Genomic DNA, 26,873 nt, shown 5'->3' with positions numbered 1-26,873 from the left:
ACGGTAACGTTGTGACATCACAGGGGATGCTGAAGGACACAGAGGACAGTAAAAAGAGCCTTGAGGAGGAGCTACAGAAAACAGCCCAGGTAAGGATCCACAGCAGGTATCTGCTCTGGGTTATGCACCAGGCCCCGGGTGACCCCTAAGAAAAGGAAAGAAAGGCTACCAGAAGTAAAGACACCTAACCTCTAACCGCCTTCAAATAACTACCCCAAGGCCCTTCGGATACGGGGGCATGTGTTGGTCCACTCGCGCTTCGAGTGGACCAACACATACTTTTAAGGGTCTTTCCATCTGAACAAAAAGAAAGTACCATTATTCAATAAGGTTCTTTTTTAATAGCTGGTGTACGCGGCGTTAACTGTGAACAAAAACACGGTTAGCAGTACAAAACCTTTCCAGGTTGAAAGACAAGCTGAAACATCCTGTCCAGAACAAAGGTTCTTAGGAAAGTGTCTTCAAAGGTTTGAATTAAAGACTGCATAGACTGGCTCATATAGACCACCAGCCCTGAATCTGCCCCGTTCAGTGACCCGGGCCAGGCTCTGTGCCGTCTCCCCACACGAGTTCTGCTTCAGCGCGACGGCTGGATAAGACAACATGCTAGACAGAAGTCCAATCCTACCAAAGCGTCTTTTACATTTGACATTCAGGGGATTGGGCAGACGTTTTTATCCAAAGCGACGTACAACCCTTCGTTCACCCATTGACCCCCGACGGCGGAGTCAGCCCCGCAGGGCGACAGCCAGCGGGTCAGGAGCAGTCAGGGGAGGGCGTCTCGCTCAGGGACACCTCCACACTCCAACCGGCAACCGCTCTGCCTGCTGAGCTACTGCGGCCCGACTAACCAACTAACCAGCCAACTCACTAACCCAATAGCTCAAGTTAACCCTGACCCCCCCCCCCAGAAGGCCAGTCTGACCGTGGAGGAGAACGCCCGTCTGAGGGACCGTCTGCAGGTGGCGGCGGACGGGCCGCTGCCCCCGCCCAGCAGCGCCGAGCAGGACTACGAGGAGGTGATCGGGCTGCTGGAGGCCGAGATCAGGGACCTGAAGAACCAGCTGACCGACAAGAGGCCGCCTCCACGGCCCCTGGACCCGGGAGCCCCCCAGGTCAGACGGCCGGGGGCCCACTGCAGTGGTTAGACCGCTGCTGCCTACGAAACATTAGGCTGTCTCTACATAGGCCTACGGGACAAAGAGTTATGGTTAACATTAGGCTGTCTCTACATAGGCCTACGGGACAGTGATAATTATAAAGAGTTATGTTAACATTAGGCTGTCTCTACATAGGCCTACGGGACAGAGTGATAATTATAAAGAGTTATGGTTAACATTAGGCTGTCTCTACATAGGCCTACGGGACAGTGATAATTATAAAGAGTTATGTTAACATTAGGCTGTCTCTACATAGGCCTACGGGACAGAGTGATAATTATAAAGAGTAATGGTTAACATTAGGCTGTCTCTACATAGGCCTACGGGACAGAGTGATAATTATAAAGAGTTATGTTAACATTAGGCTGTCTCTACATAGGCCTACGGGACAGTGATAATTATAAAGAGTTATGTTAACATTAGGCTGTCTCTACATAGGCCTACGGGACAGTGATAATTATAAAGAGTTATGGTTAACATTAGGCTGTCTCTACATAGGCCTACGGGACAGATTGATAATTATAAAGAGTTATGGTTAACATTAGGCTGTCTCTACATAGGCCTACGGGACAGAGTGATAATTATAAAGAGTTATGTTAACATTAGGCTGTCTCTACATAGGCCTACGGGACAGTGATTATTATAAAGAGTTATGGTTAACATTAGGCTGTCTCTACATAGGCCTACGGGACAGATTGATAATTATAAAGAGTTATGGTTAACATTAGGCTGTCTCTACATAGGACTACGGGACAGAGTGATAATTATAAAGAGTTGTGGTTAACATTAGGTTGTCTCTACATAGGCCTACGGGACAGTGATAATTATAAAGAGTTATGGTTAACATTAGGCTGTCTCTACATAGGCCTACGGGACAGAGTGATAATTATAAAGAGTTATGGTTAACATTAGGCTGTCTCTACATAGGCCTACGGGACAGTGATAATTATAAAGAGTTATGGTTAACATTAGGCTGTCTCTACATAGGCCTACGGGACAGAGTGATAATTATAAAGAGTTATGGTTAACATTAGGCTGTCTCTACATAGGCCTACGGGACAGAGTGATAATTGTAAAGAGTTATGGTTAACATTAGGCCAACCAACACTCCTTCCTGGCACTAGTTCAACCTAACAGAAGGTGCAGTGCCTTGGGGGTTTGATAGTAACGTCTGAGGCCGTCTTCATCGTGTACAGGAGGACGTTGGTGATGTGAACCGCCGGCTGAGGGCTGTGGACTGGCAGCTCAGACGCTCTGAGTCCACCCGGAGGCAGCTGGAGACCTCCCACAACAAGCTGCTGGGGTTCGCCCAGGTTGGACAAAAACACTTGTTTGACTGCATGCGAATCATCTGAGACTAGACGTTAAGGGCTGCACTAATCCATATCGGTACAAATACAATACCCCACTGGGCAGCGCACTGAGACGCGATATAAAACGAGATGGATCAGAGAAACACCCAGGCAGAGGCAATAGGCTCATCTTTGTGGTTTGTGATGAAGCTGCTAAAACATATTCCGTTGTGTTGTAATTTTCATGGCAGCTGGACACAAGATAACTGAGTAATAATATCTATAACATCGTCATCCTATTGCCCGTAACATTGAATACGGAGGGGAGCAGATATACCTCCATAAGCCACAAGATAATTTGAACAAACAAGGGAAACGTCTACTGCGACCTGGTTGGGACTTAATCCAGTTACGACCAGCCCATCTGTCGCGCAGCTCCCGCCACCAGATGCATTCCGCCCTCTAGTGGCCAACACCACCGTCAAGTTATTACATTTATCACATTTGGTATTAAAATAATAGTATCAAATTCATTTTATTGATTAGGGTGGTTTGAGAGCAAAAAATGTGTTTATAACGTGTGTTTACCTACTTTCATATTAAATGGGTATTTTATACATAATGGCGATACACAAAGGATAATAAAACATGGAGTGGAAGGGTTACCCACAGACTCATGCTGTGTCCTACTCCTCACAGAACGTCCACAGAGTGCTGTCGGCTCCTTCCCCGGGCGGCGGAGAACATGGGTAAGGAAGACTTCCTTTAGGCCAGACCTTACCTCTCCACTGCCTCGGCCTCACCCAGGCAACGTGACGCGTGTTCCCCATGTGACCCAGGGCCAGCGAGCCGTCCCCGGTGACGACCAGCCCCGGCACCCCCTCCCCGCGGCCTGACCCGGCCCTCCAGCTGGCCATGGAGGCCAAGAGGCTGCTGGAGAGAGTCTGTGTACTCAACACCGGCGACGCGGGTACGACTGCCGCGAAATGAAACGGACACGCACGCATTCCGAGCTAAGATCAACCTCAGAAATGTTAAGTTTAATACCCTTAATTATTTAAACAAAGCCAAAGGTAAATTACCAGCTAAAACGTATCTATTAATTGATATCGGTTACACACACACACTATCTTATTAAAACTTAAAATGCAAAACCGATAAGACAAAACCTCTTTTTGTTAGTTTGTTACTTCCTTCTCCCACTGGGTTTGTTCACGGCTTTACCTTTTTAAGGGTTAAGGGTCATGTTTCTTTTGGTCAATGTGTTCATTGGTTCAGATGACCGATTACCGTTTCCTTCTTGTCAGAGGACGGAATGAACAGTAATAAATCCTATTTTATTAGTTTCACTCATGACAGAGTAATTACAAATGTAACGATGTCGTTAACCTGACTGGAAATAAAAGATCACCTCTCAGTTGTGACACCTAACAGGCTGTCCCCGTTTACACACACGCACACGCGCACACACGCACACGCACACGCTTGCCATGGATAAAACGTGTTGAAATCTGTTAAATTGAATATGATTTGTGGCCCACAGCATCATGCAGCGAGGCCGAGAGCGTGGATGCCATGAACAGGAGCGCGCCCCCCCCCCCCCCCCCCCCCCCAGTGTGAACCGTGAACAATGAGAGGCAGCAGTCATTCATGGTCGTTTGCCGTCTGCACTGACTGACTGACTGAACTGCTGGCTGCACTTACAAAGTAACTTCCTCTTAAAAATGAAAACCAAAACTGGGTTGTCGTCCTCTGTGCTTTGAAAGTCTAAACATTACGAGGAAAAAACAAAACAAAAAGATAATGGTCCAAAGGAAGGCCGGTTCTTTGTCTGATTTGCAGAGCAGCTTTCTCAACTCTTATATTAAAATAAATGTTCAAAATGACACTATTTACTATGTTTGTTTGATGCCACCTCAGGTAAACCATCTGAGGGTCGAACCCCGTGAGGTTAACTACAGTCTGTGCCAGGTTGACACCACACTGTGAAGTCAGTTTTAACAGCAAACTGCCTTCCACATCAACAGCTCTCATGTGTACAGGCTCAATCCATTTACTGCATTAACATCCTAGCAGTCTTCCACTATGTTGATTAAACCATCTGAGGGTCGAACCCCGTGATGTTAACTACAGTCTGTGCCGGGTTGACACCACACTGTGAAGTCAGTTTTAACAGCAAACTGCCCTCCACATCAACAGCTCTCATGTGTACAGGCTCAATCCATTTACTGCATTAACATCCTAGCAGTCTTCCACTATGTTGATTAAACCATTGCAAGTGAATGGCCAATGTTTAATGCCAAAGTATGTTTATAAATGTCATCCTAGTGTCTTCCATTTCATCCAACATAGAGGCCAGTTAGTTTTCAGAGATCTGAGTATTGGGTATAGGTGATTATTGTTGATGGTCATCTTTCTACATCTTTACAATGACTTGAAGTATGTATTTATTAACGCTACCATTATTCAAGCATCGGTTTCTAGATAAATCACTGAAACAATTGTATTTAATTTTGCTTGGAAATGTATAACCGTCAAGCACAAATTAGAAAATCCATCCCGTTAACCTAATTAGTATAATCTTATTTGCAACAATTTTGATTGAGGTCAACCATAAGAGGTAAAAAGGCTCATTTGGATTTTTTTTGACTGCATGGTTACATTTAATGAATCACAAAAATGATTCTCAAAGTTGACTGAGGAAGGCATAAATCTGTCGTCAGCTGGAAATGACAAGAGATCTCCTGTTACGAGTTGCATTCTAAAAATGTGGAAAATGCTTAAGAAAACCAAACAGATGTTCCTTTCTTGAATCTACTTTGTGGCCTCAAATTCGTTTTCATGCTACCATTTATAATAAAGGACTACACCAGAAATGGACTTAGTATTTCGATATATGAACCATTATAATGTCATTATTAAAGCATAATTGAGATGTTTCCTTTGCCAGAATCTATCGAAAAATTTGAGCTTCTAAAAGGAAACGGGTCAAATGTCCGATCTCCTCCCCCTATCCCCAGAACTGTACCGTGCATTGACCTGGGCTGTCCCGACCTAATCCCAGAACTGTACCGTGCATTGACCTGGGCTGTCTGGACCTAATCCCAGAACTGTACCGTGCATTGACCTGGGCTGTCTGGACCTAATCCCAGAACTGTACCGTGCATTGACCTGGGCTGTCCCGACCTAATCCCAGAACTGTACCGTGCATTGCCCTGGGGCTGTCTGGACCTAATCCCAGAACTGTACCGTGCATTGACCTGGGCTGTCTGGACCTAATCCCAGAACTGTACCGTGCATTGACCTGGGGCTGTCTGGACCTAATCCCAGAACTGTACCGTGCATTGACCTGGGGCTGTCTGGACCTAATCCCAGAACTGTACCGTGCATTGACCTGGGCTGTCTGGACCTAATCCCAGAACTGTACCGTGCATTGACCTGGGGCTGTCTGGACCTAATCCCAGAACTGTACCGTGCATTGACCTGGGCTGTCTGGACCTAATCAAAGCTTAATAAGGCAGGAACCAATGACCTATTGTATGTACCTCTACTAAACATCTGACGGCATTAACCAAACTGTTACATTTCTCCGTCTAAAGTCTTCAGTCATTTCAATGCTAATTCCATCTCTTGACAAATGAGGAAGGCAAAATGAGTGAATAAAATTACTTTTTTATTTTTATAATTAGAACTTATAAACATATAAAGCAGATGAAAGCCCAATAGTTACCGCACACCTTTTTGAACACAAAGGTTCCCAGGTTTCGATAGAAGGCGTAGAAATAAGCCATTGTTTAAACAACGTGGCATCGTTCTCCGACGATGTGTCTACAGCGACCGCAGCCAAAGACACATCTAAAATAACACGATCCGTCTCTTATTGACCCACAGCGTGCCCGTTCTCCAAGTGTGACGCTCACACCTCGACCAGAATAAATAAAACCAAACCCACTTGCAGACCCGCGGCTCAACGGGGGGGGGGGGGCACACAGGCAGCACTCAGCCCTCCTCAGTCTGTCTGTGAGGGGGTGCTGGTCGACCAACACCTTCAGGGGAAGCCCACGGGCGGGGAGCCCACACTGCAGGGGCTGCAGGGGAAGGCCCGGTCGTAGGAGCCAGGGGTCATGCCCATGATCCGGGGGTCCGAGTGGGGGGTCTCCTTGTTGAGGAAGTCGTCCTCTTCGTCCATCGATCGCTGGGACAGAGGAAGGGGGGTGCGTTTAACAAACAGAACCGCCACAGCCGAGCGTACGGACCGTTTATTGACCCCGGTTATAGGAATACCCAGCATGCATCTCACCAGAGAGCGGGTTTCACTCTCCCCGTTTGTGGGTTCGATATCTTAGGTTTGCGCACATGAAAGGTAGTCCTATGCTTTTTATTATTCCCACATCCACAAATTAGTCCAAACTATTGAAGTATCCGTAATATGATTGGACAACGGGCCTCGTTCTTCTGCTTTATGTGAAACCAACTTTAATTGAAGATGAGCGACAGTGACTTCAGTGAATAATTGATTCATAAGGTGAATAACTATGTCTCTAAACGGTATGGGCCAAGCGTTACGTAGCCAAAGGATTGCAGCCATAGTACTACTTTGTAACAGGGCTGTCCATTGTAGCTGGACCTCCGGGCTGAGCTTCAGAGGGAAGACTTAAAACTGTACACCTTTGCAAACCGGTTATTCTCACTCACACACACACACACACACACACACACACACACACACACACACACACACACACACACACACACACACACACACACACACACACACACACACACACACACACACACACACACACACACACACACCCAAAAGCTGCAGTGAATGGCTAAAGGCTCCCTAAAGGTCATCAATGCATATGTAGTAATTGCCCTTCAGCCTTCACCCCTCACCAGTGTCTCCCGCTGGGCGACCCCCTCCTCCGAGTCCTCCGCCTCCTCCCACACCTGGTACAGGGGCTGGATGACACTACTGGACCTGCAGGGAGACAGCAAGCAGCCTACTGAAGACAGGAACCACACTGGGTGGAGGTGGAGGCAGACCCACGGCGAAAGGGTTGTAATAGCTATATCATATCAATGATGGATACAATGTATACGTTACCTCTTGAGCAGGTAGGGGTCGAAGGGGAAGAAGCTGTCCAGGGGGTTGGTGTTGGTGGCCACCGAGCCCCCCGCGTTGGAGCTGCGCACCACCGGCAGCATCTGGCGGTTGTTCTTCTCTATGACCGTGTAGCAGAACGCCACCTGGTACTTCCTGAAGAGAACAGGGTCAGCTACAGGGAGTATAGTACAGTATATATACAGTAACTATAACAGGGTCAGCTACAGGGAGTATAGTACAGTATATATACAGTAACTATAACAGGGTCAGCTACACTAACTAAAACAGGGTCAGCTACACTAACTATAACAGGGTCAGCTACACTAACTATAACAGGGTCAGCTACACTAACTAGAACAGGGTCAGCTACACTAACTAGAACAGGGTCAGCTACACTAACTATAACAGGGTCAGCTACACTAACTATAACAGGGTCAGCTACACTAACTATAACAGGGTCAGCTACACTAACTAGAACAGGGTCAGCTACACTAACTATAACAGGGTCAGCTACACTAACTATAACAGGGTCAGCTACACTAACTATAACAGGGTCAGCTACACTAACTATAACATGGTCAGAGGACAACCTCACAGACTATATGTCATGACAAGGTCAGAGGAAGGTGAGAGACTTTCAAACAACCGGTTGGTTCTGACCTTGCTTATGACAGAGTAAAGATCAGACACACATCATGAACCACGTAGAGAACACGGTGGGACCCAGGGATCAGACACACATCATGAACCACGTAGAGAACACGGTGGGACTCGGGGATCAGACACACATCATGAACCACGTAGAGAACACGGTGGGACTCAGGGATCAGACACACATCATGAACCACGTAGAGAACACGGTGGGACTCAGGGGTCAGACACACATCATGAACCACGTAGAGAACACGGTGGGACTCAGGGGTCACACACATCATGGTCCACGTAGAGAACACGGTGGGACTCGGGGATCAGACACACATCATGAACCACGTAGAGAACACGGTGGGACTCAGGGGTCAGACACACATCATGAACCACGTAGGGAACACGGTGGGACTCAGGGATCAGACACACATCATGAACCACGTAGAGAACACGGTGGGACTCAGGGGTCAGACACACATCATGAACCACGTAGGGAACACGGTGGGACTCAGGGGTCAGACACACATCATGAACCACGTAGAGAACACGGTGGGACTCAGGGGTTACCTGGTGAAGGCAGCGAAGAGGTTGATGACGGCCGGCAGGCAGACGTTAAGCGGGTTCAGCTGACACATCACAACACGCTCAAGGTTCAGACCCTGAAGATAGGCCAGACCTAAAACACCAACAACAGGAAATAAATCACCCTGCCTCCGTCTGTGTGTGCAACATATCATCTAGTTAGAATCCTCAGAGCAATTCATTTGCATTCACTCCACCACTATACTATACCGGGCCGTCTGATGTAGACATTCTTAGCTTCAACACCCTGCTATGAGCTAGGAAGGGAACCACTGTTCCCTTACTAGTTGTGTTTTCAAGACTTTTCAGATTAGTAAGTAGGCCTACCAGGTAAGATGAACCAAATGTTTTGCGCTTGTAGTTCTCGTAAGGACGGGAGCACTAATTTTAATGAATCATTTACAGAATATCAAATCATGTGGTGGTCGAATAATTAGTAAAAACTGAATCCTGACCAGATGGCGGTGGTAGACGTCCTGGTGGATTAACCAGCATTAAAACAATCCATTTTAGGCATTGGCATCCCTAGTGATTCAGTGTTTGTAGACAGTCGTTATTTTAGACCATGAATTACCAGACCTTTCTTTTTCTATTGCATTGTTGTTAATATAGCGACAGACGGATAGGAGGGTGTAGGAGACAGATAGGAGGGTGTAGGAGACAGATAGGAGGGTGTAGGAGACAGATAGGAGGGTGTAGGAGACAGATAGGAGGGTGTAGGAGACAGATAGGAGGGTGTAGGAGACAGAGGGTGTAGGAGACAGAGGGTGTAGGAGACAGAGGGTGTAGGAGACAGAGGGTGTAGGAGACAGAGGGTGTAGGAGACAGAGGGTGTAGGAGACAGATAGGAGGGTGTAGGAGACAGATAGGAGGGTGTAGGAGACAGATAGGAGGGTGTAGGAGACAGATAGGAGGGTGTAGGAGACAGATAGGAGGGTGTAGGAGACAGATAGGAGGGTGTAGGAGACAGATAGGAGGGTGTAGGAGACAGATAGGAGGGTGTAGGAGACAGATAGGAGGGTGTAGGAGACAGATAGGAGGGTGTAGGAGACAGATAGGAGGGTGTAGGAGACAGATAGGAGGGTGTAGGAGACAGATAGGAGGGTGTAGGAGACAGATAGGAGGGTGTAGGAGACAGAGGGAGGGTGTAGGAGACAGATAGGAGGGTGTAGGAGACAGATAGGAGGGTGTAGGAGACAGATAGGAGGGTGTAGGAGACAGAGGGAGGGTGTAGGAGACAGATAGGAGGGTGTAGGAGACAGATAGGAGGGTGTAGGAGACAGAGGGAGGCCCTGCACCAAGAGGACCACGCGGGGGTCAAGCCGCGTGGCTGCCATCACCTTTCTTCATGTTGACCTCCAGGATGGCGCGGTGCCTGAAGATGAGTGCGTAGAACACGGCCTGGCAGGCCGTGTAGAAGGGCCCGTGCAGGGTGACGTCGCAGCAGGCCTGTCTGCCGCCAGCGTCCAGGCTGTCGATGTAGCCGTGGATCCACTGCACCAGGAGGTCCACGCACGCACGGACCGTGCTGGAGGGGGGGGGGACAGAGAGATGATGAACACCCACCTTCAGGTTAACCAGCAGCAGAGTAGAGAGGGTATCGGTGGAAAGGGTTCCATTGTTATTGTGGGATTTCTTAAAGGGGACATATTATACCAGGTGTGAGTGTGATTGGCCGATACAATCTGTCTCTGACATCACTAGTGGGCGTGTCCACCTAGATGTGTTCTGGATAGATCAGTCTACAGTCTACCCAGTGGACCGTAGCAAAGGTTGCTCATCTATCCAGCACACATCTAGGTGGACACGCCCACTCGTGATGTCAGAAGAGGCTGATGACGGCTAAAAACATTTATAGAACACATTTCGTTTTTTAACAGACTTAGTACAGAGCAGGCACTCGCGTCTAGTTTCAGCATCTTTCCAATGACACTCCCACCTGGTGGTACAATATGTCACCTTTAACGCATGCACAGAGAGGGACAGGGTGCTTACACCACGGGCAGGAAGCTGGCCCGGGCCAGGAGGCTGCCGATGTAGCCCGCTGCCGCCTGCCGCAGCACGGGGGCGAAGGACGGGTTCTGGAACACCTTCCACAGGTGCTCCAGGAAGGCCTCGGCCAGCGCCTGAGAGGACCAATGAGAGGGCTGCATGAGGGATGGATTATTACTGACCATCATGAAGGTCGTCCTCTTGATGAATGCAGCCGGTCAAACGCTTCACACATGGACGCTGGACGGATGAAATAACCCCATCGACTCGCAACGATTGGACACGGTCGGTAGAGTTAGAGAAGTTATAAACAGAGTAATGTTGGATTATTTCCAAAGGGATTTATTTTGTTGAACAATTTTCCTTGGAATTTCTTACAAAAAAAAAATTATGCCAATTACAATTACATTTAGGGCATTTAGCAGACGCTTTTATCCAGCGACTTACATCAGTTAATACACACATTGACACCCCGACGGCAGAGTCAACCATGCAGGGCGACAGCCAGCTCGTCAGGAGCAGTGAGGGTTAGGGGTCTCGCTCAGGGACGCATCAACACTCTAGCTAGGAGGAGCTGGGGATTGAACTAGCAACCTTTAGGTTACAAAATGACGCCGCAGCCATTTCATATGGACCATCCCCACGGGACCACTCCTCCTCCAGATCCCAGCCGTTGAGGAACAGTGTGCTCCGATCACTCACCACCCTGAAGCTGCAGAGGTAGAAGAGGATGTACTGCACGTGGCACGAGGCGTGCGTGGGCAGGATGAGCTTGTCAAAGATGGACAACAGGTCTCTGAACAGCTCCTTGGTCCTCTCCACATCCAGCGCGCCTACGGACAACACGGCAGCAGAAGGTCGTCTTGGTGACCTTCAACATGTACTGTAGGTCAACACCCGTCGAGTGACGTTCTGTACCAACAAATAAATAGACCGGAGACATGCCAGCAGCCTCCTCCCTACACCCGTCACGTCAGAGCGTGGGTGTGGGAATATTCTGGGGGGAGGGGCGATATCCTTTTAGGGCCCGTCCACACAGAGCCGATTATTTGGTGAAAGCGCATAAGTCTTGTGCGTTTCGGCCGACCGTCCAGACGGAGCCGGCGAACCCGGTGCCCGAAACCGCACATTTCTGAAACCGTGTCCGAGGGTGGTTTCAAATCTATCCGGACCTATGCGGTTTCGTGTTAGGATTCGTGTGGACGCCTGAAACGCAAACGATGACGTCGTTAGCCCCCCACCAGCAGGGGGACGTCAGAGTTGCATTGAAATTTTTATTAATTTCTTTATTTGCATTCTTTTTGTAGCTTTGAATACAGCCCCTTGATCCATTTAATTACTAACTGTACATTAAAAAGTATTTCTGCTCAGTTTAAAAGGTTGAATCTCCTCGTGACCGTATGTTTGTATGCAGCGCGGAGGCTTGATGCGCACAGGCTTGATGCGCTCCACTTATTACTATTACTACAGCGTTTCTACAGCTCGATGCGGTTTTGCAATGACTCCGTCTTTACGGAGATATTCCTGAACCGCATTAAAACTAAACCGGGTCGTTTTCGCCCATTTGGGCTCCGGTTGGACGGGGCCTCAGTTACGTGGGTTTAGAGGTGAAAGGCGTCCTCATGAGGTACCTTATGAGTAACCTCATGAGGTACCTTATGAGTAACCTCATGAGGTACCTTATGAGTAACCTCATGAGGTACCTTATGAGTAACCTCATGAGGTACCTCATGAGTAACCTTATATATCGTTTTTTCAACATAAAAGTCCACCGCTTCTTTCCTCATTTATTTGGGGAACAAATGCACACGTTTTAATATATTGAAGGGGTTGTATCCACCGTGACTCTTTCAACATCAACATCTACTGGAGAGAGGACTCACCGTCAGGTGATGGGGTTATTGGTTAACCCTTACCTGTGAATGGTCTAAAAGCGTAATGTTCTGATACGGGCATGCGCAGTCCCCCACAACAGAGTCGATGCGCCCTTCTGTCCCTGTGCGCTGTGTGAGCTGTCTGGGTGTGGTCACACCCCCCCCCCCCTCACTCACCCTTGGGCAGGCAGCTGTCCCTGATGTAGCTCATGGTCACCATCATCAGGGAGTCCAGCTTCTCGGCCATGGGGTGGGCGGTCAGCCCCGAGCCCTGCTCTCCAGCCTCGTCCTCGTCCTGGGGCAGGGGACACACACTCAGTCAAAGGGAGGGACGGACACACAGCTTCAGAACGACAGATGGCCTCCACATGTACCAGAGACACACCAAGAGCCAGGAGACCTCTGGGGTAAACACAGAGCAGAGAGCTTTTTATTTTTTTTTAAACATTTCGAAAACGAAAAGCGCTATAAACAAACTAGAATTAATCTGAAGCCTGAAAGGTAGCATTGTTTAAAATATATGGGATCAAAAACAATTCAATAGATCAGACTTTTCCAGAGTTACACCTTCAATATTCTCCCTACTGTCATCAACTGATGGTTATTGGCCAAAGGGTCAAAGGGACGGAGGACCAACTGGTCCACGTTACCAGTTGGTCCCTTTGACTTTGAGTTGAGGATCAACTGTTCCACGTTACCATGTCGAAGAGTCCTTCCTCTGTGAGCTCGCTCTGGTGCTGCAGGCTTCTCTCCTCTGCCTCCTCGATCGATGCCCGTGGTGCGCTCACCTGGGGAACACTTTAATTAAGACCTCAGGAGACCCGGCAGGAACACAGGGCAGGGGCTCACCACGGCACACACCAATTAAAAAGGAATAAAACCTGCTTTGTTGTAAATTATGGGTCAGCGACATCCATCTTTGTCCCGAGGAAAAGATGAGTTTGTATGTCAGACTTCACATGCTTAAACTATCAGATGGATAGTTCAAATTAGACACCCAATGAAATAAGCTGCAGAATGTTGGCTACTTGTTACCTGGTTAGTGAAAGTAACACAGGAACGTTAACTGCTTGATTCCTGGAAGACTGGCAGCCTAACAATAGTTTACATGCAGGCTGTTCAGATGGATCACATGAACCCAGATTTCTTTCCATCATGTATTAGCTCAGCAATACTTACTAAATTCAAACACTGGTCAATATTAACAATTGTTAAACAATTGCAAACATTTATGGAACACATTTCGTTTTTTATCGATATATACAGACTCATAATACAGAGCACACACTCACGTCTAGTTTCAGCATCTTTCCAATGACTATTTCCAAGACATCTCTCTGAATGGTTGGAATGTACACAGTCACCCTCAGAAGGTTATGGACATAACACTCCTGTAGAACAATCATTAAGACAGTAAAGTGTCAGAAAATGGATTCATGAAACCAATTATTATGATAATTATTGATGGTAATGACAATGGACAAAGGACAAAAAACGTTCCCGATGCCAACGTTCACCAAGCAATGTGATCTGAAGATAGCCGTCAGGAAGGACGGTTGAGGGTTGTTCACATCTCACTCACCAAGGTTCTGGAGGACTTCTGCACGAACGGGAACTTCTCATTTAAAATGGGCACCAGGAAGTGACTCGTGCTGTGGGGACAGAAGGAGACGCCTGAACACTCAGAGCGTACTAATCAATAAGAGATGAGGGTCGTTCAGCGACGCCTGGGGCCAGACGGAGGGGGGACTCACGACGGGACGTATCTGAGGATGACCTGCAGGGCCTGGTGGCAGTGGCCGAAGGTCCTGGCAAGGTCTGGAACCAAACACAAAGATGAGCTCAGACGCAACCACTGGAACGTGGAACCAATACAGAGCATGCACCACAGCTTTAATACATTCAGCCTGGTAATAATTGCATTGAATCAATAAATCACAATAAAATCCAAAAGCGATCTCAATAAGATGTGTCACCATAAGGTTATTTTCTTTTAGGAGAGAGAATGCATTGAAGTGAAGCTTTGAACATACTTTCATCGTCATCATCGTCTGAATCCGAGATGTCCACACCTCCTTCACAGATTTTAACTCTCTCTGAAAGATGAAAAAAAGGATTAATAGACAAGCAATTGACGGCATCAACAACTCAGTAATGAAAAGGAACAAAGCTCAACCTTCATATTCACAAAGGGTTACGTGAATCTAAATCATTCCAATCTGTGGAATTACTGACGTGTGCCGGTGTAGGGTTGAGCTGCTATATGAAGTTCTATGGAATTTGTCTACATACTGCTGAGCATCACAGTCAAGCCCAACATGAGGAGCTGGGGGAGCTTGTCTACATACTGCTGAGCATCACAGTCAAGCCCAACACGAGGAGCTGGGGGAGCTTGGTGTTTCAGTGGTGAAACATTTGCGTTGAAGAGCAAAACATTCCTACTTCAATAATAATGTAAAATATCTGACAAATTAGAAAAATATAGGTCAGACTAAGATGGTGTCGACATCCAAAGCAAGCTTCATGTTTGTTTGTGGCGGACTACCTACTGAACAACCAAAGGGTGCCTTACTGGGAATGAAGTGTGAAACAACCATTTTGAGGCAAGCACAGAGGAAGACTGTTTGGGCTGACACCAGGTTCCCCAGGAAGGCCAGGTACTCCTCTATGACGGCAGGACTACGGCCCAGCCAGGGCAACCTCTGGGGATGGGACGCCACCACACACAACATCATACACGGTACAACGCCATGGATGGATTGCACACACAAACATGATAAGCATGGTTATTTTAATAAAACTCAATAGAGCATCTATTTTTGTTAAAATTATAATAAAAAAGGAGGGGGTCAATTTCTTTACACTTTCCATAATCTAAAGCATTTTGGGGTAAACAGCATAATGGAACATATCCTCCATCGAGGAAAGGTGGGAACCTTGATCATTTGGAAAGTAATTAAAGTTTTTACAAGCCATAAAGTAAAAATACTACAACTTTGTAAAATGGCAGTAAATGTAAACATAGCTAAAATTATCATTTAAAACAAAAAGCAAAACAGCATTTCAACCAAATTTAAAAGATACAAGATACAATTGTCTAAAAATAATAATAGATAGAATTTTTTCATTGGCTGCTGCTTAAAACAATCAACAGATCCAGCAGATCTGTTGGGCCAGCACGATATAAACTTGGTTGCCTTTCGAATAAGGCAAGAAAATTGTACCAATAGTGCAGCAATAACTGCACTGTAACTGCACTGTAACGCATCATTTTCTTTATCTACTCTAAATCGCACGGGAAGCCAATAGAGTGAGGCTGGAGTTGGAGTAACATGGGACTATAACTCGTTATGCTTTTAACAGCCTGGAAACCAGGCTGTTACATTTTGTTGAACCCTAGGCAAGTCACATCAGCTTGGTTAAGGCAAGTGAAAAGGGAGTTACTTTACAGTAGTCTAAACAAGGAGGATGGAAGTATGAATTAGTAATATACTACTTGGCAGGTTTAAATAGGAATGGCTGACGAAACTAAATGAGCAGAAACCTCATATTGTAAAATATAGGAATAATCTCACAGCTATTCAAGAAATGATTTCCCAAGTATATACTCACCAAAATTGTGTGGATAAGATGTTCATGGTCCTTGCCGAGCAATGTCACACAACTACGAAACTCTTGTAGCCAATTTATGATCTGCCCATCCTGTAAGATAGACTATTTAAATCCAGGGGAAACTGCACCAATAACAAATGTTAAAAGTATATGATTAACACAAGTTGTATTTACCTTGATATCTGGATCTGACAACTGGTGCTTCAGCAGTTCGTACTGTTGCAAGTCTCCCTTCATTTAAAATGTTTTCAACAAGTAAACATTAATATTCAACGACAAAAGGCTTGCAATTAATTGAGCAGCTTTGTTAAACAAACATACACTTCCACGAAACTGAGGTAAATTCAATTCACAATAAGCACATTGAAAAGGGTTTACAGCTTAAAATATCAAGCTTCAACGGGCATGAATATACTATAAATACATGTATATAATATAGGATATATATAGGAGCGTTGGTCTAACGTTACCTGTTTGTATTTAGCTAACGTAGCAACAACACTCCCTCCGAACCGTACGGTCTTCGTAGGAGGGGTGTTCAGGAAATCCCGGCCATCGATCTCCATGCTTTATAACTCACGTATTGCGTTGATACAGTAGTCGTTTCTTTTCATTTGTAAAAGGAAGTAATAAACTCCGGCGCTTTGAAAAAATAATTGAACTAGTAGTGTATGTTTACTTTGGTCATGTCCTTTAACATGAACTACATTATCGAGCTTCAGTAGAAAATACGACTTAATGAGATAGTCGTCCACGAGCGGAAACAAAAGACACCATCAGACGGGGTATTAATGGTCCATATCGCCTATTGCTTCGTTGAGTTACATATTACTCTCCGTGGCTAAACACGATGCACGCATTCCCATATGTGAACACATTTTTCCTGTAACGTGACTTCCGACTACCAATTAAAAGCAGGGTATAGTATGACGTAAGATGTTCACAGAGCGTCATGTTTGTTTACTTCCGGTAAAAATGGCGTCGTATCGGTGGATTTGTCGCGTTTTTATCACCTCTATTTGCATTTAGGGCACATTTTCGCTTACTGTGATCTTGTTTGAGGAAACATGAAAATGAATGTTGTTCAGTACCCCTTTGCAGATAAGTGATGAAGCTTTCCCTAATTTCCTAGAGCCCTGGTAGAGTTTAGGCTAGTCCGGGTGGTATTTAGTAGCCTATTTAAAGGTACTGGGGCTGGCTTGGGGGAGGAGCTTTGAGTACTGTTCCTTTTGAAATACAATAGTTCACTAGGAGCTGCATCTGCATGCTGCATGTGAAGTGATTCTACCTCGATTGCCTGCATAAGCAAATGAAAGAAAATAAACGCCTGGAGCGGATCAGATGAGCCTCACCAACTGACGTCCTTTGGTGGATTAGTATTCATGGCCTCGCCCACCTTGGCTTGAGACGGCCCACGGGAAGACACTATTAATTTTGCCACTTTGCCAAGGTGCTTACATGGCAGAACAAGTTCGTGCCTGTGCTATGTGTGGCGATAACAAAGCCACGTTGCATCTCTTGCCCAAGAAAGAAGAGTTGAGGAAGAAATGGTTGGAATTTATCTTTGGAACACCACCAGCGAAATACAACTCCAACTTAGTTCTGTGTTCTAATCATTTTGACCACAGTGACTTTTCCAACTTCGGTGCCTACAGTAGTGGTTTTGCTTCAAGGTTGTTCATAAAACCTGGATCTGTACCGTCACGACGATCGACCGCCAGCTCACAGACTGTAAGTAAAAAAATAAACTTTTGCGCCTAAGGTTTTTGTTATAAAATAGCATAATGTTCATATTCTCCAAGTTATGAAATGGGCACACGCTAGCTTTCACTCTCATATCTATGACCACTCTATACCCAAAAAGAGATTTATCTTGTTGAACCTAGAATCTTCTAACATAAGCTAAGCGCTGATCCACAAATTATAATATTAGCAACAATATCTTACTTAGACTACGGCACAAAGGATTGTAACACGTTTTCCTATGTATCCCATTATTACATTGGCCTTTGTGCATTAATGTTTTGTTTGATTACTTGCTGTTTACTTGGTGTTTTGTATGTCTTCCAGAGCACATTGGTGACCCCCCCCACCCATACCAGCACACAAACAGATCCACCTAGCCTTTCATGTCGGGCTACACTGCTTGCTATGGGTACATTAGGTCATCCTGCTAGAAGCAAAGGTTTGTGATCTAACTCTTTTTAAACTTCTGTTGTGCGAGTTTCTAGAACTCATTTCCTAGTAGCACAGGTTCTTATGTGCTCGTCAACGTGGGAGAGTCAGTCTCACACTAGGCCATCTTACCGTGCCCAAGTCCGTTTGACACCTCTGCGCCCCTAAAGTCTAGATCGTTTGGCTAGTGTGAGCACACCAACTGTACTCGAGAACAGTTCAATTCCGTGGCCTGAGCACACTTCGGAGAGGTGTGCTCAGGCCTAGTGAGTGCACCCTCAAATGCATTAAAAACATAATTTATATTCCTGAATGTCTTTTTTTGTTGTACAGCCTAGAAATGGCCCTCATGCTGATTGACTCGCTTTAGACGTAGGGCTCTTGACACCTCTCCCCTCCCCTACTACCCGGCCCTACTCACACCTCTCCACTCCCCTACTACCCGGCCCTACTCACACCTCTCCACTCCCCTACTACCCGGCCCTACTCACACCTCTCCCCTCCCCTACTACCCGGCCCTACTCACACCTCTCCCCTCCCCTACTACCCGGCCCTACTCACACCTCTCCACTCCCCTACTACCCGGCCCTACTCACACCTCTCCACTCCCCTACTACCCGGCCCTACTCACACCTCTCCACTCCCCTACTACCCGGCCCTACTCACACCTCTCCACTCCCCTACTACCCGGCCCTACTCACACCTCTCCACTCCCCTACTACCCGGCCCTACTCACACCTCTCCACTCCCCTACTACCCGGCCCTACTCACACCTCTCCACTCCCCTACTACCCGGCCCTACTCACACCTCTCCACTCCCCTACTACCCGGCCCTACTCACACCTCTCCCCTCCCCTACTACCCGGCCCTACTCACACCTCTCCCCTCCCCTACTACCCGGCCCTACTCACACCTCTCCACTCCCCTACTACCCGGCCCTACTCACACCTCTCCCCTCCCCTACTACCCGGCCCTACTCACACCTCTCCCCTCCCCTACTACCCGGCCCTACTCACACCTCTCCCCTCCCCTACTACCCGGCCCTACTCACACCTCTCCCCTCCCCTACTACCCGGCCCTACTCACACCTCTCCACTCCCCTACTACCCGGCCCTACTCACACCTCTCCACTCCCCTACTACCCGGCCCTACTCACACCTCTCCCCTCCCCTACTACCCGGCCCTACTCACACCTCTCCACTCCCCTACTACCCGGCCCTACTCACACCTCTCCCCTCCCCTACTACCCGGCCCTACTCACACCTCTCCCCTCCCCTACTACCCGGCCCTACTCACACCTCTCCACTCCCCTACTACCCGGCCCTACTCACACCTCTCCACTCCCCTACTACCCGGCCCTACTCACACCTCTCCACTCCCCTACTACCCGGCCCTACTCACACCTCTCCCCTCCCCTACTACCCGGCCCTACTCACACCTCTCCACTCCCCTACTACCCGGCCCTACTCACACCTCTCCCCTCCCCTACTACCCGGCCCTACTCACACCTCTCCACTCCCCTACTACCCGGCCCTACTCACACCTCTCCCCTCCCCTACTACCCGGCCCTACTCACACCTCTCCACTCCCCTACTACCCGGCCCTACTCACACCTCTCCCCTCCCCTACTACCCGGCCCTACTCACACCTCTCCACTCCCCTACTACCCGGCCCTACTCACACCTCTCCCCTCCCCTACTACCCGGCCCTACTCACACCTCTCCCCTCCCCTACTACCCGGCCCTACTCACACCTCTCCACTCCCCTACTACCCGGCCCTACTCACACCTCTCCCCTCCCCTACTACCCGGCCCTACTCACACCTCTCCCCTCCCCTACTACCCGGCCCTACTCACACCTCTCCACTCCCCTACTACCCGGCCCTACTCACACCTCTCCCCTCCCCTACTACCCGGCCCTACTCACACCTCTCCCCTCCCCTACTACCCGGCCCTACTCACACCTCTCCCCTCCCCTACTACCCGGCCCTACTCACACCTCTCCCCTCCCCTACTACCCGGCCCTACTCACACCTCTCCACTCCCCTACTACCCGGCCCTACTCACACCTCTCCCCTCCCCTACTACCCGGCCCTACTCACACCTCTCCCCTCCCCTACTACCCGGCCCTACTCACACCTCTCCACTCCCCGCTGTCTCAACCTGTTTGAGGAAGTCAATTGCATTACAGATATAATGTACATTCATGAATGTCTCCTTTTTGTGGGTGTTCTACTTGGTGCTTCATACACCTTACCAAAGGCACTGACATCTTTTTGTTTTCTTGGTGCCGTTACGGTTTTGTGTTAAGTAGTGAATGCCCTGTGTAGTATTCATATCATGTACATTGACAGTAATACACATTCATTTACTTTAGGTACCCAAACTGAATCCTTCATGAAAAGTATGAGCATTTCCACGAGTACTTTGGATGCACCATGGGGGCCTGCTACCTCCATGCCCGTGAAGCATGTTCATCCAAGGCCAGCTAAAAGACCTCGGGTTGGGGAGGAGGACGAGGAGGAGGATGAAGGTGGCATCTTCACAATAAAACCTGAACCCCACGACTCCACCTATGATCCAGCGCAGTCAAGGAGCAATGTGACAGAATCATTACAGCCCACGTATGTGCTTTGGGCTGTCAATTAAGCTAAACTACAACGTTTATATTGACATATCCTTGTGTTAATACTTTGCTTGTTAACCTAACATTGTGGAAGTCTATAATGCCATTTGTCTCAAACAGTGATACGTCTTCAACTGGATACAAAGACTCCAAGTGCATCGTATTGGAGAAGAACCTTATGGAACTTTTTGAAACGTGTCCAGTCTGCAGCCGAGTGTCAGATGTGAGGACCTACAAACGAGGAACATATTTGTCGGTCGTCCAAAAATGCAATCACTGCCAGTATTCCAAGCAATGGAAGAGCCAGCCAGTGATGGCAGCGTCCCTGTAGGCAACAATCAACCGTCTGCTGCCATATATTTCACCGGCCGTTCATATTGTGCAAAAGGTAAAGGTACACTCAACATTTTACTGTTTACTATCTAACCAGATTGAGCAGTATTTATCTTCTCCAACTTTTGGCGTATTTATAAGTTCCAGTTCCTGGTCTGACACAGCGATAGCCCTCCTGCTGATGGGCTGCTCACGTTAGACACAGGGCTCTTCAAATATCTCCCCTCCCCATCTGCCTCAACTTTACATTACAAAGACTGTCAAGTGGCAGCATGGAATGAGCAACCATGTGTATTGATGAGCAACATCCTCAAACTCAGGGCCAGAGACAGTCGCCAAACTGACCTCTTTGGTGAACCACATGCAAGGCAGACGTAGCCATGACAAAACTCTCTTCCATCAAATGCCAACATCCAGTCCTTTAGAGCTTAGCACGCTACAATGGCTCCTAAGTTTACACTTATCAAAGTTGTTAACCTCTATAGGCATGGTTCCCGAACGGTCTCTAAAGAGACTTCTTAGGAAACACTCCTTACGTCGTTCGTACACGGCGCTGTCCAGAAAGAAAGTGCTGAAATCGATTGCTTAGAGTTCGATTTTCCATTTCATGTGCAGGTGCATAAAAAATATTGCAGTCTTTGCTAATAAAACATTTCTCGATATCCTTCTAGTTGGCTTAAACAATTATTATACCATTGGTGAACATACTAGCATAGCCTATACTGATTTAAAACGAAAAATAGAAAATATAGAAACAGCAGAGGAAATTGAGGCAATTAAATCCTTAATTACATCCTTAATTCAAACATGTCTTTTCATTTGAACTCAATTGGCCACGGATGCAAATTTGGAATGAACAACTAAACAACTTGCACATTTTATTTGGTGCTTGTGTGTTTCCAGAAATTATTTTCTTCATGAATGACTTCAAACCATTGTTGCAGTTCCATGCGCCATGGGGATTTCTAAAGGTTACTGTACAGTGGCGTGACTAGTGTCAGGAGCTGAAACATCACTACGGTAGAGCTAAGAAGGTTCTATGAGCCCTTCAGACCAACCGTACCAACAAACGACGTACGAAAGATACTTGGCAAAGAATGTTTCGGGAAACATGCAAAATGGTAGAACTAAAAGAGGTTACGAATGACGTAGTGTCAAGAGGCCTTTAAGAAGGCTTCGGGAAACCGGGCCCAGGTGTGTAGTTGTCTATTGCACTCAATGTTTTATTTACTTTATGCTTCATCTCTCTATCTTCCAAAGCCCTCTGCAGAGTGGAGAAGATACTTACGAATAAGAGTGTCCTCAGTGATGATGAGAAGCTAAGCTCCCGGTATCAGACCTCAACACTGGAGACATTCCACCGTGTAATCTTGGGCTTCACACCCAAAAGTGTGGTCTACTCTTCATTGGGATGTTGTACAGGTATGTTTGTCACATCTACATTTGCCACCATGTGTAAAGTAGGGACACTGATTTTACAAGGAATGCCTGCAATTAAGAGAAATAATGTAATCTTCTGCGCTGAAATATGTTATCAAATTTGATGTTAGTTTGGATGTGACCAATATTGGTAGGATAGTGATTTGTCATTACAGCCTATTTTGTTTTTCAGACTATATCTGGCAGCAATGCCCTTCAATGAAAACGCTGGTCGCACTCAGGCAAGAACAACTTCAGGGAAACTGATGTACAGAAAAGGTAGGACACTATGTGAAGCCAGTAAAATCACCACCAACACACTGCAAGTAACTGAAATGCAAACAATTTATTGCTATGTATGAAAGACAAATTAAATTGTTGCATGTTGAGCTGACATTATGTACATATTTAGATCGAACCTTTACTTCCAGGGTACGTCTACAACCTGAAAGCTGTGGTGTTTGAAGAGATGGTCCCCAACCCCCAGTCTGCTCGGAGGAGCTCTAGAATATCTGACCTCAGTTTTGTACCATCCTCTGATGAGAGGAGCTGCGGCTGCATAAACATCTCGCTTTAGCCCAGGGCGGCCCTAAAGACGAGGTATTGGCCCCGTGTGTCTGGGAGCTCCCTTCGGATCTTCAGGACAACACAAGCCGGAACAACAACTCTGACCTTTCTTCCTAAATAACCCAGCCCCAGCGTACAAAATATCTGCAGGCCAGATGTCTGCATCAGCTGGCAAAAAGAGGACATTGTTAATTTCTGTACATAGTTTTGTGTTTCGTTTTGCGTTTGCATTATTTTTTATAGACTTCATTATGACTATGTAAATATATTGAAGTTATTTGTTGAAAATGGACCCGTTTTGTATTTTGGCTTTCTAAGTTTTCTTCAAAAGGTAAGTAGCATAGGAGTAGCCTATCTGCTAGGAAGATTGCAAAGATTTAATAGAGTAAAGAAACAAGTCTTTATTTAAAATGTCCAACTGTATTAGGATTATGCAATTTGAATGTATGATGACGATCAACTATTACCATTCTGAAACTTCAATCGACAAACGATCAGGAAGCGGTTCTTGTGCTATCTCTTCTACTTCCTCCGATTCAGGATCAAACAGATAAGGCTGTATCTCCAAAGACAGTTTTAGCGCGGTAAAGTTGAAGGAGCGGAGGCAGGTAGAATTCTTGATAACGTGCTGGAGGGACATATTCATGACATGCAAATAACTCGCCTCAGATTGGCTAACAGCACTGTGACGTACAGTGCTTTTATCAGTCTAATTATTTGCATGTCATGAATAATCATGAGTAAGAGCCAAATCGTGTCGTTCCTCCCCGCCCACCTCCTCCGTACTAGAACCATGGATCTATTAGACTAGAACAGCACCAAAACCGACTCACAGTCACAGAGCATTCATTGCTACTAGTGACCACCGCAAAATTAATAAAAAAAACGATGCAATGACACCTTTAGGCAAAGGTTGAAATTGACAAGGAAGTAGGCCTAACCCCAAACGTTACACCTTGTAATATATTTAGTTGTAAACAAATTAAAAGCATACGCCAACCCAGCTCAACGATCCTAGAAATAATTATGGTTATACAACAGTGAGTTCTGACCAGGTAATTTAATCGGACAAGAGTCATACCATGAGTGCTGACATAAAGTATAGCAGCACTGGTACCTCTAGCTACATCCTCAAGGCTCAAACACAGGTTGGAGCATAACTCCTCACAGTTAACCGTTATTAATATCAACAATGGCTGTTAGATTATAACTAACTAACTCGCAAAGAAATAATGAATGGTCGTTTGGAGAGGGTGGAGGAAAATAAGCACAAAAAACCACACACACACGGCCCCAGTGCGACTGTCTACAGACTCTATGTTCACTGGCTGCAGAAACATACAGATGTGCGTGATACAGGTTGATGGGGTGTAGTACCTATAGTCCTACACAAGTAGCCAGCTGGTTATGCAGGGAAATGTGTATCTATGGCAACAGTCCAGTCCCAGTCCAGCTGCTGAACTATCAGGGTTGATGTACAGTTATATTGGATTCTGATACTTATGTAATATTAAATAAATAGGCCTACAGGACTTTTCCTTGTAACAGTTAGAGTAATTGCTACTTTTACTGAAGAAAATGATCTGAGTACTTCTACCAATGGTTTGGTAGTCAATATAAATCATGGAACAGTGAAATGTCAGTACTTAGGTGGCCAGCTTGTGTTATTGATGGACTCAAATATTTCAAATTCGTTTATAGGCCATTTACATCACACACAATGTTGACATAGAAAGTACACAAGGAAGTACAATCAGGCGGATGATTGTCTGTTTATTGAGCAAGGGACTGAAATGATGACCTTTGAACGCTACTCCTCTGCAGTGAGTAGAGCAGGGGTGAGCCTACCTGGGCCTAGTGATGTAAGCCTAGTGATGGCTGATGAGATGGTTCATCCAATCATCTGCCAAGGATTTGTTTGAAGGTACTTGCTGCCCAAACAGTTTCAAAGAATGACTTCCGAGATGGTTGAGCAATCTGGCGTCACTGGTAACAGTTTTTTTCAGGGTTCTTTTTGAGTAAATTATGTGGCAAATCATGCATAGTCCGATTGGAATAGCCTTTTCCTGTTCTAGCACTTTTTAAACCTTTTATTTGACCTGGATGGCTCTATTTAGTGAAAAATGTAAGTTAGCTGTGGTGGCCCTTTTGACAGAATTCAAAAATGATTAATCTGTTATGAACATTTAAACCAAAAACAAAGTAATATAAAGGGTATTTTGGACTCAATAAAAAATGCTAGAGAAAGTATACAATTTGGTATGCTAAACGAGCGTCTTGCATTTCCTGAGACCTACAGTTACTTGCAAAGCTCCCAGTTTGCACGGTAGAATAGCCATCTGTTTGATGGGACCCATCACACAGACTCTGTTGCGCTCTCCTTGCCGCCACGCCCCCTGGTGACGTTATCCTACAAATGGACCAAACGAAATCGCGATCAATACCTCACTCACCTGCAATTTGTCTGGAAAAGTTTGAAGAGTAATAACACGAAACATTGGACAGCGGTGGAAAAGAGCGGAGGACCGATCGCTCCCTGGGTCTAGCCTTTCAAGATGGAATCAAATTACCGGAGACTAGGGAACTGTGCGTGTATGTTCTGGCTGGCTATAGCCTTCGACATACTGGGCATGCTTATTCTTCTTACTGGAGTTTTTGCCAACGTTTTCTTCTACGACTTTCTAATATATGCTGGCGCCATTATCATTTTCCTCAGTCTCATTTGGTGGTTGTTCTGGTTCACGGGCAACATCGAGGTGCCCTCTGAGGAACTGGAGGATGATATTGGGTTACCTCCTAGGAAGCCGGCCACCGAGGGCATCAAGGGCACCGTGAGGAGTCTTTCAAGGCGCCTGTCCCATGGGATACTGCATTCTCTCAGGAGCCGCACTCCCAAATCGTTCAGCGAACACAGAGCCTTTCCGCGGGATGGCCAGCAGCTGGGGGGAACCTCATCGGCCGCGAGCACGACCCTCCAGCGCGAGCACTTGAACACAGTCTCAGACTTTGTAGAATTTGACTTTCGGACATCAGAGGCTATTCCTAATGTCTAAAAGACATAAAGGTGTGTTTTTTTCCCGTGCTTTTAATCAAATGTTTTGGAATCTGGTTACAGTATAGTTGTATTGAAAATGTATCGTTGGATGGCTACAATGACCCGAAATTAGCTCATCTTGGGCCTACCTTATGCTATAAGTTATATGAAGGCTTCATAAATCTGGGAATCGTGGAATATGATTAAAGTTTAGAATCAATAAATATTAGCCTGCTATAAATATAATATAGATTATGCCATTCATGGTAATGTATCGTTCACTACCCTCTTCTAGCCTACTCAAGTTTCAAGTTTCTTTGCCTATAAAACATTTCCTACTAGTAACCCAATTTATAAAACTTATGTTTCCTGTTTGGTATGACTTGAGGAAATTGGGGGAAATGAAAAGAGAACAAGAAATTCCCTTATCAACGTGAACTATTAACCTCATGA

At 46.4% G+C, this 26,873-nt stretch overlaps 2 protein-coding genes and 1 long non-coding RNA gene across 3 annotated transcripts in view; 2 read left to right on the top strand and 1 right to left on the bottom strand.

The window, feature by feature from the left end:
* si:dkeyp-72e1.9 (syntaxin-binding protein 4) overlaps nt 1-3,459 on the top strand; it is a 30,908-nt gene extending 27,449 nt beyond the window's left edge. Inside the window, exons 16-20 of the mRNA XM_056605086.1 lie at nt 24-89; nt 912-1,115; nt 2,360-2,473; nt 3,152-3,201; nt 3,292-3,459. Coding sequence (XP_056461061.1) covers nt 24-89; nt 912-1,115; nt 2,360-2,473; nt 3,152-3,201; nt 3,292-3,442 — 585 coding nt within the window. The 3' untranslated portion in view covers nt 3,443-3,459. The remainder of the gene's footprint in view (nt 1-23; nt 90-911; nt 1,116-2,359; nt 2,474-3,151; nt 3,202-3,291) is intronic.
* Nucleotides 3,460-6,088: 2,629 nt separating this feature from the next.
* Nucleotides 6,089-17,429, bottom strand: rrn3 (RRN3 homolog, RNA polymerase I transcription factor). The gene is made up of 17 exons (XM_056605089.1): nt 16,738-17,429; nt 16,442-16,498; nt 16,268-16,357; nt 15,228-15,357; nt 14,689-14,751; nt 14,410-14,473; nt 14,238-14,307; nt 13,948-14,046; nt 13,354-13,443; nt 12,833-12,950; nt 11,484-11,614; nt 10,785-10,915; nt 10,130-10,317; nt 8,775-8,883; nt 7,563-7,715; nt 7,352-7,436; nt 6,089-6,647 (listed from the first exon to the last, which is right to left on the bottom strand). The coding sequence occupies exons 1-17, from the start codon at nt 16,831-16,833 to the stop codon at nt 6,501-6,503; spliced, it is 1,821 nt and encodes a 606-aa protein (XP_056461064.1). The 5' UTR covers nt 16,834-17,429; the 3' UTR covers nt 6,089-6,500.
* On the top strand, nt 17,212-25,567 carry LOC130401711 (uncharacterized). Its single transcript, XR_008903869.1, has 7 exons — nt 17,212-17,998; nt 18,338-18,452; nt 20,819-21,065; nt 21,188-21,455; nt 22,661-22,822; nt 23,013-23,098; nt 23,251-25,567. It is a non-coding gene; the product is annotated as an uncharacterized LOC130401711 (long non-coding RNA).
* The last annotated feature ends 1,306 nt before the right edge of the window (nt 25,568-26,873 follow it).

The sequence above is a fragment of the Gadus chalcogrammus genome, chromosome 2, assembly GCF_026213295.1.
Source record: "Gadus chalcogrammus isolate NIFS_2021 chromosome 2, NIFS_Gcha_1.0, whole genome shotgun sequence".
Lineage (NCBI taxonomy): Eukaryota > Metazoa > Chordata > Actinopteri > Gadiformes > Gadidae > Gadus > Gadus chalcogrammus.
The sequence above is the reverse complement of the archived record's forward strand: the minus strand, read 5'-3'. Positions and strand labels throughout refer to the sequence as shown.